This window comes from Melanaphis sacchari, unplaced genomic scaffold (assembly GCF_002803265.2).
Source record: "Melanaphis sacchari strain LSU unplaced genomic scaffold, SCAv2.0 Contig106_pilon_pilon, whole genome shotgun sequence".
Taxonomy (NCBI): domain Eukaryota; kingdom Metazoa; phylum Arthropoda; class Insecta; order Hemiptera; family Aphididae; genus Melanaphis; species Melanaphis sacchari.
The window spans coordinates 590094-604176 of NW_020270400.1; the positions used below are offsets into that span (position 1 = coordinate 590094).

Sequence of the window (14083 nt, forward strand, 5' to 3'; positions counted from 1 at the left end):
AAAAAAAAAAAAAAAAACAATACTCGCGCCCGCGCCCTCTCGTCTATCGGCACCGTGATCGCGGCACGAGGTGACAAGGTACGACGGTGCCGGACACCCGCTGCTATTGCTCCGCACAAGCCGGCAACTTGCCGCGCGCGATAATGAGCATGACGTTACGCACGATGACGTCACGCGGTGGCCGCGGGTCCCGCGCATCCGTCGACCGACCATACCTTTGTCCGTAGCGCGTCGTGCGCCGTCGGCGGCGGCCGGCACCGTCGGCTCGGCGCGCAAGCCAGCAGCCACCGCCGACCGCCATCCAGCCAGTGGAGTACAACGACAGAGAAGGTGAACATCAGGCAGGAGTTAGCGTTGGGGTAATTTTTTTCCATCTTTAACATCATAGTTCGGGCCGCCGTCGTTTTAACAACTAAATGGCGGAACAAGTCGGCGAGAGAAGGACGGAACGGCCGCCGCAGAAGCCCGTGGCCCAAAAGCCGGTCATATGTGAGTAAGACATCGCGCGCACGCTCTCCGCAGGGGGGTCAATCGTCCCACGCACAACGGTCGTCGTCGCCATTAACAATTAGGAGGCGGCACGAACGGTTCACGTGCTTTTTCCGAAGGCGCGCGTTTTGTCGTCGCAGCCGTTTTCGCGGGACGCGTTTTTTTTACCCGACACGAATTCGTTGTTTTTCGCTCTCTCCCCCTCCCCCACCCCACCTGTGACGAGCGTCCCGGGATGATTGTTGTTTGTTTTTGTTCGTTTGTCTGCACGCCGCACGGTGTACGCTGTAACGCGTGTCGCGTTCACATCCCCGCGCTATCTGAAGCGCTTGAACTTGGAAGTGCCGACTTCAGTGAAGTTTGGAATCAATAGTATTACTCTTACGTCCGGTATTTGTTGTTGTATTGTTATATCGTACACACGCTGCTCATCGACATCATGTCTCCAGACCTACAAACAGTACGAACCTCCACCCACACCTCGATCCGGCCACTGCCACCAATATACTGATGGTCGGGTTATTGTTGGTGTTTTCCCCTCTGATCGACGGACGAGTTTTCATATTATCTACCATGAATGTACGCGGTTGTTTTGTTATTTGCTTGTAACACCTATTACTTTAGTTGTTGTAACATGTCGTAATATTGATAATGACGATGTTGTTGGTGATGATGATGATGATGATAATAATAATAATAATAATAATAATAATAATAATAAATAATAAATTTCCTCGACAACATACCCTCATCTCTGGAACCGATAAATGATAATGACGCTCGGCGTATTTTTAGCTTGATCGCTCGTTATTATGACGGATAGTGGACGTGACTAAAATTGCTCCGTCCATAAATAAATGCGCAGATAATATTCAATGTCCCTCCCCCCCTCGTGAATTATTAACCTCCGTCACTTAGGTCATATTTATGACATATTTTTTACTATTTTAACCTGACTATCTCACTATTGTGGTATTCTCGTGTTTTTATATTAAATTTGGGCATTTTTTTTTATTTTAGCTGTGAAAGTCACTGGCGTAGTTAAATGGTTCAACGTCAAAAGTGGTTATGGTTTTATTAACCGGTAAGTGTTAACTGAGAAATTGTTTTTGATATAAAATCAAAAACATGTACTTGAGTTTTTTTTTTTTTTTTATTGTTTATTTATTAAACTTAATTAAACATATATACATTAAAAACTTTAATATACTTATACCATTAATGGTACTTAGAAAATGCATTTAATAATTATTTGTGTTATGTTATTTTTAGTAATGATACAAAAGAAGATATATTTGTACATCAGGTAATTATATAATTATGAATATTTCTTATTATCTTACTATTTATTAAACTAAAAATGTGCATAAAATACAATAAAGATAGACCAAATTGTATCATAACCTTATAGTAAATATGTACTGTTTTATCAGTATTTACACAGGTGTATCTTGATGATTAAAAAAAAAAAAAACTTGAGTATATAATAATTGTCAAATTACCCAGACACTCTTCAAATTTCAATATATAAAACCATTTTAAATATAAAATGTTTCATACTTATTTCAATCTCCACAGTTAATGAAGATTCTATTTATTTTTTGTAACAAATATTTAAATTATAATTTCATACACATTTACAGTTCCTTAATACAATACTTTAACAATAACTCTTTATTTAAATCTTAATCAGTGAAAATTACAAAAAATACTTAATTATAAATTATATTTTGTTATTTTAATTAAATAGTGTCTTTACTAGGTATATGATATTATTAATAAAATTAACTTTGAAATATAATTGTAAATATTTATTCTCAAACATATACCTTAATTCTAGTCTGCTATAATCAAGAACAACCCTAAGAAAATTGTACGCAGTGTTGGTGATGGAGAAACCGTAGAATTTGACGTTGTCGAAGGTGAAAAAGGTCATGAAGCAGCAAATGTTACTGGTCCAGATGGAGAAGCTGTTAAAGGATCGCCTTATGCAGCTGAAAGAAGGAGAAATAACTATCGCCAGTGGTTTTATGGACGTCGTCCTAATACCCGTCCAAGAAATGGTGGTCAACCTCCAAGAGATGGTAGTCCAAGTGGTATGTACCAACATTATCATTAATGTATTTAATCATTTATTTTTAACTAATTTCTACATTTACATGATTTTTAACACAATATTGTTTAGGTGACAAAGAAGAAACTGAAAATGAAGTAGGAGAACAACCAAGACGTTACCGCCAGCCGCGTCAACAGAATTGGTATAATAGCTATCGTGGTAATCGAAGAGGTCCACCACCAAATAGAGGAGAAGGTGGTGATTATAATGTAAGAATAATCTATAATTTAATAATAAAATGTTTATTATTTTTATTTATAACTATAGGGTAATATAGGTTTCATGTATTATTAATTTTGTAATTAATAATTGAAGTATTTAGTCTTAATTTTTACAATCTTAAAAATATAAAACTATTATATATTATATTATATTAAGCATCTAATATGATATCATATATTCAGAGCTACTTGGTTTTTTAGATTTGCTGACTAGTTGAGATATGCTGTTCTTACAAAAGAATTTTTGTAATTATATTCCTGCACATGATGAAAAGTATTTAAATATTCAAGTTTTTTTCGTTGCCTGTGCTATGATTTAATAAATTGTGAACTAAAAAGATATTAGCTTTATTACCAAATTCAGTCTTTTAACATGTTCAAAATTACAAAGTCAAACTTTTCAAAATAGATATATTGTTTTTTTATCATGCTTTATAGAAATAATATGACAATGCACTGAAAGAAGTTCAAACATTATTAATGTAGTTCAGTTATAGTAATTAGGCAACAAGAGAAGGATTATTGTGTGTAATTAAGAGTGATAAATTATTATATCTATACCAAATTTAATGAAATGTCTGAAACTAAAAACTACATTCATTAAATGTTTTGATTTAAGGGTGGAGATAACTATGGATATGATAGTTCACCTCCTGGTAGAGGCAGAGGTCGTGGAATGGGTGCTCCCAGACGTTTCTTTAGACGAGGCAGTGGATTTAGAGGGAGTCGTGGAACAGGAGGTCCACCCAGAAGACCGTATCAAGATGAAAATCAGGTAAAAATATTAACAGAGGAAAAATCTATTTAAGAGAAATATTTTATTTTTAAATAAACTTAAGCTAATATATTATATAATTTAAAACTATATTAAAAGATTATAAATTTATTTTCATACATTTTAATGTGTGTAAGTATATATATACTTATATCAAAACTGAAAGAAACTTCAGTTTAATGGAAATTATATTATTGATGCATTTTTAAATCAATTTTAATATACTATCAGGACAATGAATATAACCAAAGTGATGAAAATGGAGCGAATAGACCTCGCCCTCGCTACCGTCGTCGTAATAATCGTTCTAGAGCGAGAAGTGATGGTCCTCCAAGAGCCAACAGCCAAAGTGACAATGAATCCAAACAAAAAGTAATATATACATAATAATTATCTTAAAATGTTTGAGATCTATAACTTAATAAAAGCGTGTGTAACTTCTTTCTATTCATATTTTAAAGATAAAATGTTAATAGAAAGAACTAATTTATTTAATAGAGCTTTGTTTATATTATAAAATCTCATTTGTAATTTTACTTTTATTTTCAGAATTTTGGAGGTGAAACATTGGAATTGGATGATAGTAGCCATGCTTAAACATCTGATTAAGTCGCAAACAGTATATTTATCATAGAATCTTGTTTTAATTTTCTCTTACGCATTTGTGTTTTTCATGTATCTAATCTCGGACGTTTTATTTGTTCCACTCGCCACGATTATGACTCTTAACAAGTTCTACTATAATCAATTTGGTTTTTTTGATTGCCCTACATCTTTTGATATGTATTAACTCTTCTATTACAATCCAAACAAGACCTGGGTTGTCGGGTTATCTTGCTTGATCTTAATCTGTAAATCTTACATCTTTAAAGTATTTTGCATGATAATTTTTCCTATTTACTTTTTTTTTTTTTTTTTATAATTATCACAAAGAAAAAATTAATTTTTTTTATGAAACATAAATGTGTTGAATACAATAAAATATTGAATAATACTATATTTTAGACAAGCAATGTGTGCATGAGTAAATGGAGGAAAAACGAAATATATATTTGTATAATTTCGTATATATTAGAATTGTTTTATTACTATGTCAAACCTTATTTATTCTAAAAAAATCTTAAATTATGATAAAAAAAAAGAGGTACATATAATAATTTATTACCTTAAACTTGAAAAAATTTTTGTACTATAGTACACATATCAATTTATTAAATTATTTTCATACTAGTTACCACCAAACATTTGTAATGTGTTTGATGAATAATTTATTAGAAAAGGCAATATTTTAGATTTAGATTAAAATATATCTGTATATTTCATAAATATATATTTATAATTTATTATACTTTTTGTGAAACTAAGATTTAATTTTCATACTAGTTAAAAGTTTTTAACATTTTATACAAAGTTGTTTTAATATCCTGAATAATATAAGGTCAAAAACAGTACTTGTAAAATACTGTTATGAAATGAAAAATGGGTACTAATGTTTCAGATTAAATTTAATATTTTAGTATTAAATTTTATCTTACTTAAATATGAAGGTGAGATCAATACTGCTGATTTTTTTCAATCTTATATTCAAATCTAAACTGTTAAAAATAATATTTTATTTATTAAATTTCTATAGTTGTAAAATTTTTTGGCAATTTCAAATTAAAAAAAAATATCGATCTACTTTTTAGTTGAATACTATTTAGATATTTAAAATTTTATTTTGTACTCCCATCACTTATGTCAACTGGCCAAATTTGTACTTTTTAGAATATTGTTAAAATAATTATCGGGTAGGTGTTGATATTGTTTAAACTCCTATAATTGCGGATTTTTTTTTATATAAATTGTGCTTCAGATTTGATGTATCAATTTCATACATATACAATTAATGTAAAATGATTTTTTACCTTTGAAATGTATATTATTTAAAAATTTGATTCTCATTTTTTTATTTAGTCCATATACAAATGCAGTATTCATTTCTAAATACATTTTATGCAAACAAAGCCACAAAGGATAGTAAATGTTTATGAATTTAAACTTATCTAGTAGGTAGTTCTGAACAATTAATTTAACTATTTTCATATTAAAATTTAATGATAAAATCGAAAGTTTATCTTTTAGTTAAGTGGATTTTAAAACCGTACATTTTTATAAGGATGTTGGGTATAATTTTTTTATAAAAAAAAATATCAATATAATTTTAACGATGAAAATTCATAGCGAGTTGATCTAAAGTGAGAATTAGACTAAAAATCAAATAAATCGTGCAAGTTATGATGTAATAATTAATTCCATATACCTAAGTAATTTTTAAGTAGTAGGTATTTACCTATTCATTTTAGATTTTGGACGTTGTATGACGGTAGGTACCTATTGTTTTTTGGAATTGTTAAAAATGAAAATGTTTCAATCGTCAACTTCCAGTGGCTTTTTTGTGCTGATCCAAGATATTTTTAATTTTCTCGGTTATTATTGGATTATGTCAATAACCATTTTTTCCCTGCCAAAAAATTGCAGAATTTTTCGCAAAGGAACTTTCAATATTATTAATAAACTTAGTAGGTAGTAATATATGGCAATACCTACCTCAAATTGAGGTAACGTGTCCTATAAGTACTTAACAGAGTGATTAAAACATATTCAAATAATTTAATAAATAACTTAGGTATAAATTAAAATAAAATATGTTTTTATTTACTGAATTTAATAAATGTTAACTACGTGGCTTTGTTATTTCGGTCACTTTGTAGGGATAAAAACTAAATAATATAATACCCAACAATTAATAATAACTAGCATATTAAAGCTATTGTAAAAACCCTAAACATAAATCATAAGTTAATAATTGTTGAAGTAGGTAACCCAAACGAGTGCGATTCTGAAACACATTTAAACATCAAATTTTAAGCTATTTATACTGATTTTAATAAACAATCGTTATAACTTATAACGATGACACAACAACATGCTAGTAATATTTTTTAAATAATTTAATATTTACATGTACAATTTGTTTTTCGCGAAAATTAGTTCAATTTTCCGTTCGCACTAATAAAAAATAAAAAATACCGACAACAATAAAGAAAAAAACTGTAGACAAGTAGCCGTACTGTTGTACATTAAGTATCCGGTATCTAGTGGATCACTATTATGAATGTGACAAATATGAATTCAATGATACATCAACATCACCGTATTACAACAAACGATTCTGAGCGGAGACGGTTAATCAACTTATATCACGAAGTGTATCTTTTGATATCAATTTGTCATTTATTTTAGTACCAATAACATTTTTAATTGAAAATATTACATTTATTATGTTATTAAGTAGCATTATTAAATTTAGGGCCCGGATTTATATGTTGTAAAAACCTTAAAAATATGCATAGGTATATACTCTTATTTTATAGAAACATAACCTATAATATACAAAAAAAATCGATTAAAAAAAATGCCTTTTATTTTCATTACCTAAATATAAATAAATAAAATCGAGTGAAAGTTATGCGTACTCGGATTCACGACAAGTACTACTTATGAAAGTACCTATGATTCACTAAAAACTACTCTGTAACAGATTACTACTGTCTACTTGTCCCAATAGGTCTCTGATAAGAAAACGACTTGGTCTAATTAAATGACCTATAAATATAACTATAAATACGTTATTTTAATAAAAATTAGCAAAATATTATATATTAGGCATTTAAAAAACCGTGTACATGCAATAAAAATATATAGTACATGTCAAAATATGCAAAATTAAACTTTATATTTCGGATCTATTGACTACAGATCAAACTTGAAGCTAACTTAGCTATTTTTTGGACGGTTCAGAAAAAACATATAATAAATGTATATAAATCCGGACCCTAATTATAATTAATGTATATTTTTATCATATAATTATATCAACTTATATAACTCAAAATTCAATAACATCGTTCTGTAAATACCGTAAAACGGTAAAAATAGTTTGATAGTATTAATAGATAATATCTTTAAAAAAAAAAATTTTATTGTACCTACACAGTAAAATTTATGATATAATTGTACGAACAATTTTTAAGTTCTCAAAAATGTTTTTAAATTTTAACTAAACAATTAACATATCGTCTAAATTAGAACTTCAAATATCTATAAAACATTTTAGATTTTATAGTTTTAATATTTATGGAAAATGTTGTATACAATTTTTAAAACTTGGATATAAAAAGAAAATTTTTAATATATTTCTAATTAAAAAATAGTAATTAATAAATTTTGTCAAAATTCTACTTTAAATACATATAAAAAATAATTGTGCTTATGTATTTTTAATATTTTTATACAAATATAAGAACAAATTATTTGGGATATTGTATAAAATATTCAAGAATTTTGACCCAGCAATTAATTGTTTATAATTAATTATAGAAAAAAAATTGAAAATTTCCCATGGCTCAAAAAGAATTAAACATTTTGAAAACGTTATTATTCAATAAGAAAATGATAATATAAACATTTGGTCAAAAATTTCAAGTATTTATGGATAATATTCGTTCTTACGTTATGCTAAACAAAATCGATGTTGTCAAAAATTGGGTTTACAAAAAAAATTTCTATTTTTCCTTAATTTTTTTCCCACTTCTAAAGAAAAATGCATAGCACTTTTTATTGCAACAGCTCCAAAGTACAAACTACATCCGATTTTTTGTCAGAAACTAGCTACATTTTTCGAAAATCAAAGCAATTTATCGACTACTTATCGTGTACAAGTACACACACACACACACACACACACACACACACACACACACACACACACACACACACACACACACACACAAGGACACAAAATTGTAAAATCGCTTAGAATCTAATATAATATAGGTAATAAAGTGTCCTAAGCAAATATAAATATATTTAGTCTAAAAGGACAGATTTTGGTTCGTTTTTCGTCAGCGTACAATTTCAATTTTCAATAATTTATTATTGAACTGAAATTTAATACAATCATTACAATTCCACAGTAGCCTGCTATTTTGTACGTAATTGCACTGACTAGTGACTACTAAGGAAGTCAACTGAAGAATGAGTTTCAGAAATGAATTGTACCGAAATAATCAAATAGATGAAAAATTTGGATAATTATAAATAGCCATTATATAAAGGTGATACCTATATTATTATAACATAAAGTATATATAGGTAATATTATTTTAACTTTGGATAACTACCTACCTATATTTTTACATTTTATATTGTTATTTAATAATAATAGTTATAACACATTATTATAAATACTCGTTAGGTATGTTTTAAATAATGTATTTGAAATACCAATGAAACAGTAAATACCTATTTAAATACAACTACTTAACATAAGATATTTGCTTACATAGATAATATTTAAAATAACTGTTACCTACTGTATTAGATTTAAGAAACTTTGGTACCTATATATAACATACGACAAAAATCATTGTTAATAATTGGGTAATATTTATTAATAAATTATTTTATGAAACATAAGAAACGAATTTATCAAACCACTCAGAATCTAAAATTAAATAATTCGTTTATAGTTGGTACCTAATGAAGTCTTGGGATAAACAATACGTTCAGATCCAATCGTTAAAGAAATTAAAATTTAGATTTACTCGAACACGTCGAATGTTTTATTATTCGGAATGGTTTAATCAATATGTGTGTCGATACTTATGTATCATATATTATGTTTATTATAAAAAATAAAAATAAAATACATTTTGTACAAACGAGGTTGATGATTGTTTGATGAGAAAAAACGTTTTGCTTTCATCACTCCCGAAGTACCAATTATAATTAACCAAAAGCCACAGCTGCACACGACCAATAAAAATCGAGAAAAATGTATGTAAGTAGACTTACTTGGCCAAGTTTCCAATTATTTTAAATATACATTGTATTTTTGAATGTAAACCATTCAACTTTAATGTAAAAAATAGATTATACCTATTATGTGCATTATTCGCAGTCATGGGCGCCCGCAGGAAATTTATCAGGGAGGGGCATAATGAAATCAAACATCAAAAAGTACATTAAAAAAAGTTAATTCCTAGCAAACTACAAAATGTTTTAGAATTATATGATATCAAACGCTAGAAAGCATTTAAAAAAATATATATTTCTTGCAAACTACAAAATGTGTCAGAATTATATTATGGTGTTTAGTCGTTATTAAATAACTTTCAATTACACACAATCCCGACGAATCTGTATTGACTGTATTATTTATTTCAATAGTTGAAGTAAGAGTCAGTAAAGATTTCATTAAGAGAATCAAAAAGCTTGGATTAAAAATAAAAAAATTCTAATGTCCATAATCACAATAAAGTATAACAATAAAATTAAATATTAACTATATTATAAATAACACAATACGTACGTAGTTTAGCGTGGTCCGTGTTTCACCGTTGACGGCGCGTTGACGAATAATTTAATTTCACAATATTATTACAATAGTTTCCAACATAATAAAATAAATAACAATATTGTACATTCGGTTTATTTTTAGACGTCGTGTGCGTAATGTGTATCGGTCATCTTATCTACGTGTTATTTTGTATTAATTAATGTATTGTTATTACAACGAACAAGCATTTAATTAAATAATTTTATCTTTCATTTTTACCAATCATTTTTATTTTGGCTACCTCCACATACTAAGTAAAAATATCAATGAAATGTTTATTTAAATCAAAATAAAAGCTATAATAATGTTCAACGTTATATTTGAATTCCAGGGGGTGGCAAATGCTCCGTTTGCCCGTCCCCCCTCCGAGCGCCCATAATTATAGTGTATACGTATATAACATTATATTATAGGTATTTCGCTGCATTTGCTTTAAATATTTTGTGTTTTTCGGAGATAGACGATTTAATGATGATATAATTTTTTTGTTTAAATCATGAAATAATTAAAGCATTATCACTTATTGTAAATTTCTTACAATAAAGTTATTATTATTTTTAAATATTGGAAATCGGTACTGCGGTAAATACACAATATAGATGTTTTCTCAATTCTGGATGCGCAAGTTTAGGTATAAAAATAATTAAACAAATTTTAAATACATAAATAACTTCAAGTATGATTGTATATTGATTTGTTTTTATTTCATTAAAAAAAAAAAAAAAAAAATGCACACATTTATAGACCATATAAAACGAATAAACAACTAACTAATAAATAAAATAATAGAACACAAATTACACAATTATTATACCTAATTATAATAGTATTGTCTACAATAAATATTGGTGAATACCTATAATAAAATACATAACATATTGTACATCTATAATTATAAGATTCCTACGTAGCAAGTCACCGACAGAATAAACTAGAATAATATTATACACTATATTGTACAGCATCGAAGAAATATAAATACTAAGCCTATCTAATATTTAAAATCAACATACATGTTTAATAGTATTCACTTATTGTTTATGTAACGCACGAGTGATTTATATGTTTATAATATACTCGTATTATATTGTGCTTATTTTCAAATTTACAACATCTATAACGGCAGCACATTTGTTTATAACACGATTATCTAACGTTATTATTATCTACTATGAATTTATATAATTAAAAAATTAATAATAATACTGACTTTGGGCGAGGTTAGTTACGTTTTACCTATACAAGTTATCATTTATTTTTAAATATTTATAATTATATTATACTATTCTAGTTTATAAATATATTATCAACATGAGTAATTGTATTTTTGTGTTTTTAAACATGTATAAGATATTAAGATCCAATGATTGTGATTATTAATAAATCGCTTTTAACACAAGTGATGAATAAATTAATGTGTGTAAATTATGCATATTTTTTTTTACAAAACGAATGCAGTAACTAATATAGTTGAACAATTGGTGAATAATATTTCTCTTGCTATCATATTTTATATTATGGAAAATAAAAAATAATCACCGTCACTACATGCAAAGAGTCGTAAGTATACAGGTATCTAATGCATAAATTGGCTGTAATTTTTTTCATGTTTATTAAAATAATCACGACAAAGCTAGGTATAATCAGGTAGATATTGGTGGTTTTCTGCCTTTGCTAAATCATAACGAAATAATTTTCTATATAATATGTTTTCTCATGAATAATCTATATTATAGAAATGTGTAATACATTTCAATGAACATTGATATTCATTTAATGTAAAGTTAAATTGTAAATTCATGAAACAATATTTGTTCAGTTATCGTTTTTAGTTAATAGCTCAATATAGAATAAGAAATATAAGAAATTACATTTAAAGTTGTTGGTACGCAACTAAATTCAACTAAACCCGTCTAATTTTGTTAGATCTGATGAACAGTAGGTATTGATTCAGGAGACTAGAAATCTAGTCTAAGACATTATTTTTAAAAGGAAATACTAACTTTTTATTAGTAACCGTATAAAATGGTAACTTTTAGAGATAGTATTTATGAACACGTTGGAAATTAAAAAAAAAAAAACGCGCGCAGATCAATTTATAAACGTAATTTAATACACGTGGATTTAGTCGTGTAACAAAATACGTACTTACCTACAGATATTATGAGAATTGGCGTGTTTTTTATGTACGTATTTGGTGGTGAATAGTTTAATATTTTTTTCAATCACTTAATAATAATTTTCAAACGGTCTAAACTCATATTCCAATACCTTCAGTTGAAATCTTCGATTATTTTTTATTTCATTCCAAGGTAAGTCGACAGATAGATACACAAATTGCTGTTGAACAGCAAAAACATTAAATCATAATTAACAAATTTAGGTACAATACAATAAAAGTATACAACTTGAATGAGAGGAGATAAACGCGAAAAAATGTGCATTGACCCCGTGGCCCGTACTAACACACAACATTATAATTATTTATAATGGTAATAATCTAAATTTTTCAAATTTCAGTACCTACCTATCTATATACTATACCTACATAATTTAATCACTTTATAAAAAACTACAAATCGTACATATTCTACAATATAATTTAGGATGATTTATAGTATAATAATAACAGTTGATAGCGTTCAGTACCTATAAGCACCCATAAACGTAATTTATGGCTAGACATGTATCTATGAATACACAAAAAAGATCCGTTTGCCGGCTAGGTATATAAAGTGTAGAAGTGAATGTGTGTGTATGATGAATATACCACTACTTCGTATGGAAAATAAGTCGCTCTGCAGAGTTCGACGAGAATGAGAAGTCTTATAATTTATTTATAAATAATTTGTATGTATATATATATATACATACAAAGGTTTATTATATACAAAAGTTAAATTTTGTTCAATATGCAAGATTGTTCCTGATGTAAGCTTTCTTCCTACTTTCGTGTCTGTGGCACTTGCCCCACCACGTCTTTTTCGTGCACACCCGCACACGTTTCAGCACGAAACACTTGGTCTGCACCACGTTGAAGAACAGCTTGCCAATCAGGTTTGCAGATCCGGTACCGATCGTTTTCAAACACGACCGAAATCTAAAATACAATCGTTATTAGTGACAGGCTAGTATAGAGATCAATCATAATAAATAACAATTATTGAGTAGATATAGCGACGCTTCTATTTTTTCACACAGAACGTGTGAAACAAAAATATTAGACAACGACTAGTGTGTCACATCATCTACCGTGTACATTATATTATTATACAGGCAGGTACGACGCGATTTGGCGATAGAAAAATATTGTCCACAAAATGTGCGTATTGGATTTGCGCGGAAAGAAATAATAACCAAAGCGATTATATTGCGTGCGAAAAGGTCGCTCGATCGGCGCATATCAAAAGTGTTGAATAGGTATTTAAAATGCATTAAAAGCTCTACTGCAGAGAAATTCGAGGCGAATGCAAAATTTCCACCTATGATGCGTATCTGTTGTACATGGATACAGTACTACCGCGATCACTCCTTATTAAAGTCACCGAGTTTTGATAGGACTTCTGTTATAATGTTATATAATATTAATGATGTATAGCGCTGTACATCATATTGGTAGGTTTATCGTTTATTGTTCATGACGATACGTATGTAGAGCGGAAAACAGAAGAACGCGACGTGCTGCGAGTCTACGAAAGAAGCAATAATTGTCTACTAGAGCTTCCTCCGCGGCCAAAGGGTACTATTTCAATATCGCGGCGATGAGTAAAATCATATTATTATTATATAATAATATAGTAAACAATAATTAAGTGTAATATGATTTAAAGTGGGCCACAACTCGCAGAGATGTGCTAGCTGGTATCTGAGTTATGTACGCAGGCAATTAAACCGCACCTGTTGTCATTTGTTCGCACTAAAATATATTGATGTTATCGTGATGGTTTTATATGATACAGATGGTAAGTATTATTACAAAAATTAAAAATAATGTATTTGAATGTTTTTTTTTTTTTTTTTTGTTGGAAGTTTGAACAAGA

At 28.6% G+C, this 14083-nt stretch overlaps 2 protein-coding genes across 2 annotated transcripts in view; one reads left to right on the plus strand and one right to left on the minus strand.

Annotated features, from left to right (window-relative positions):
* The first annotated feature begins 292 nt into the window (after nt 1-292).
* Nucleotides 293-4670, plus strand: LOC112603375 (nuclease-sensitive element-binding protein 1). Its single transcript, XM_025351904.1, has 8 exons — nt 293-489; nt 1510-1573; nt 1762-1795; nt 2330-2585; nt 2675-2814; nt 3446-3601; nt 3833-3973; nt 4151-4670. Exons 1-8 carry the CDS (start codon nt 417-419, stop codon nt 4196-4198), a joined length of 912 nt encoding a protein of 303 aa, XP_025207689.1. The 5' UTR covers nt 293-416; the 3' UTR covers nt 4199-4670.
* A 7930-nt stretch (nt 4671-12600) lies between these two features.
* The window catches only part of LOC112603369, a 42925-nt gene continuing 41442 nt past the window's right edge, over nt 12601-14083 (minus strand). The window contains exon 4 of the mRNA XM_025351898.1: nt 12601-13143. Within this exon, the coding sequence (XP_025207683.1) occupies nt 12951-13143 (193 nt within the window). The 3' untranslated portion in view covers nt 12601-12950. The remainder of the gene's footprint in view (nt 13144-14083) is intronic.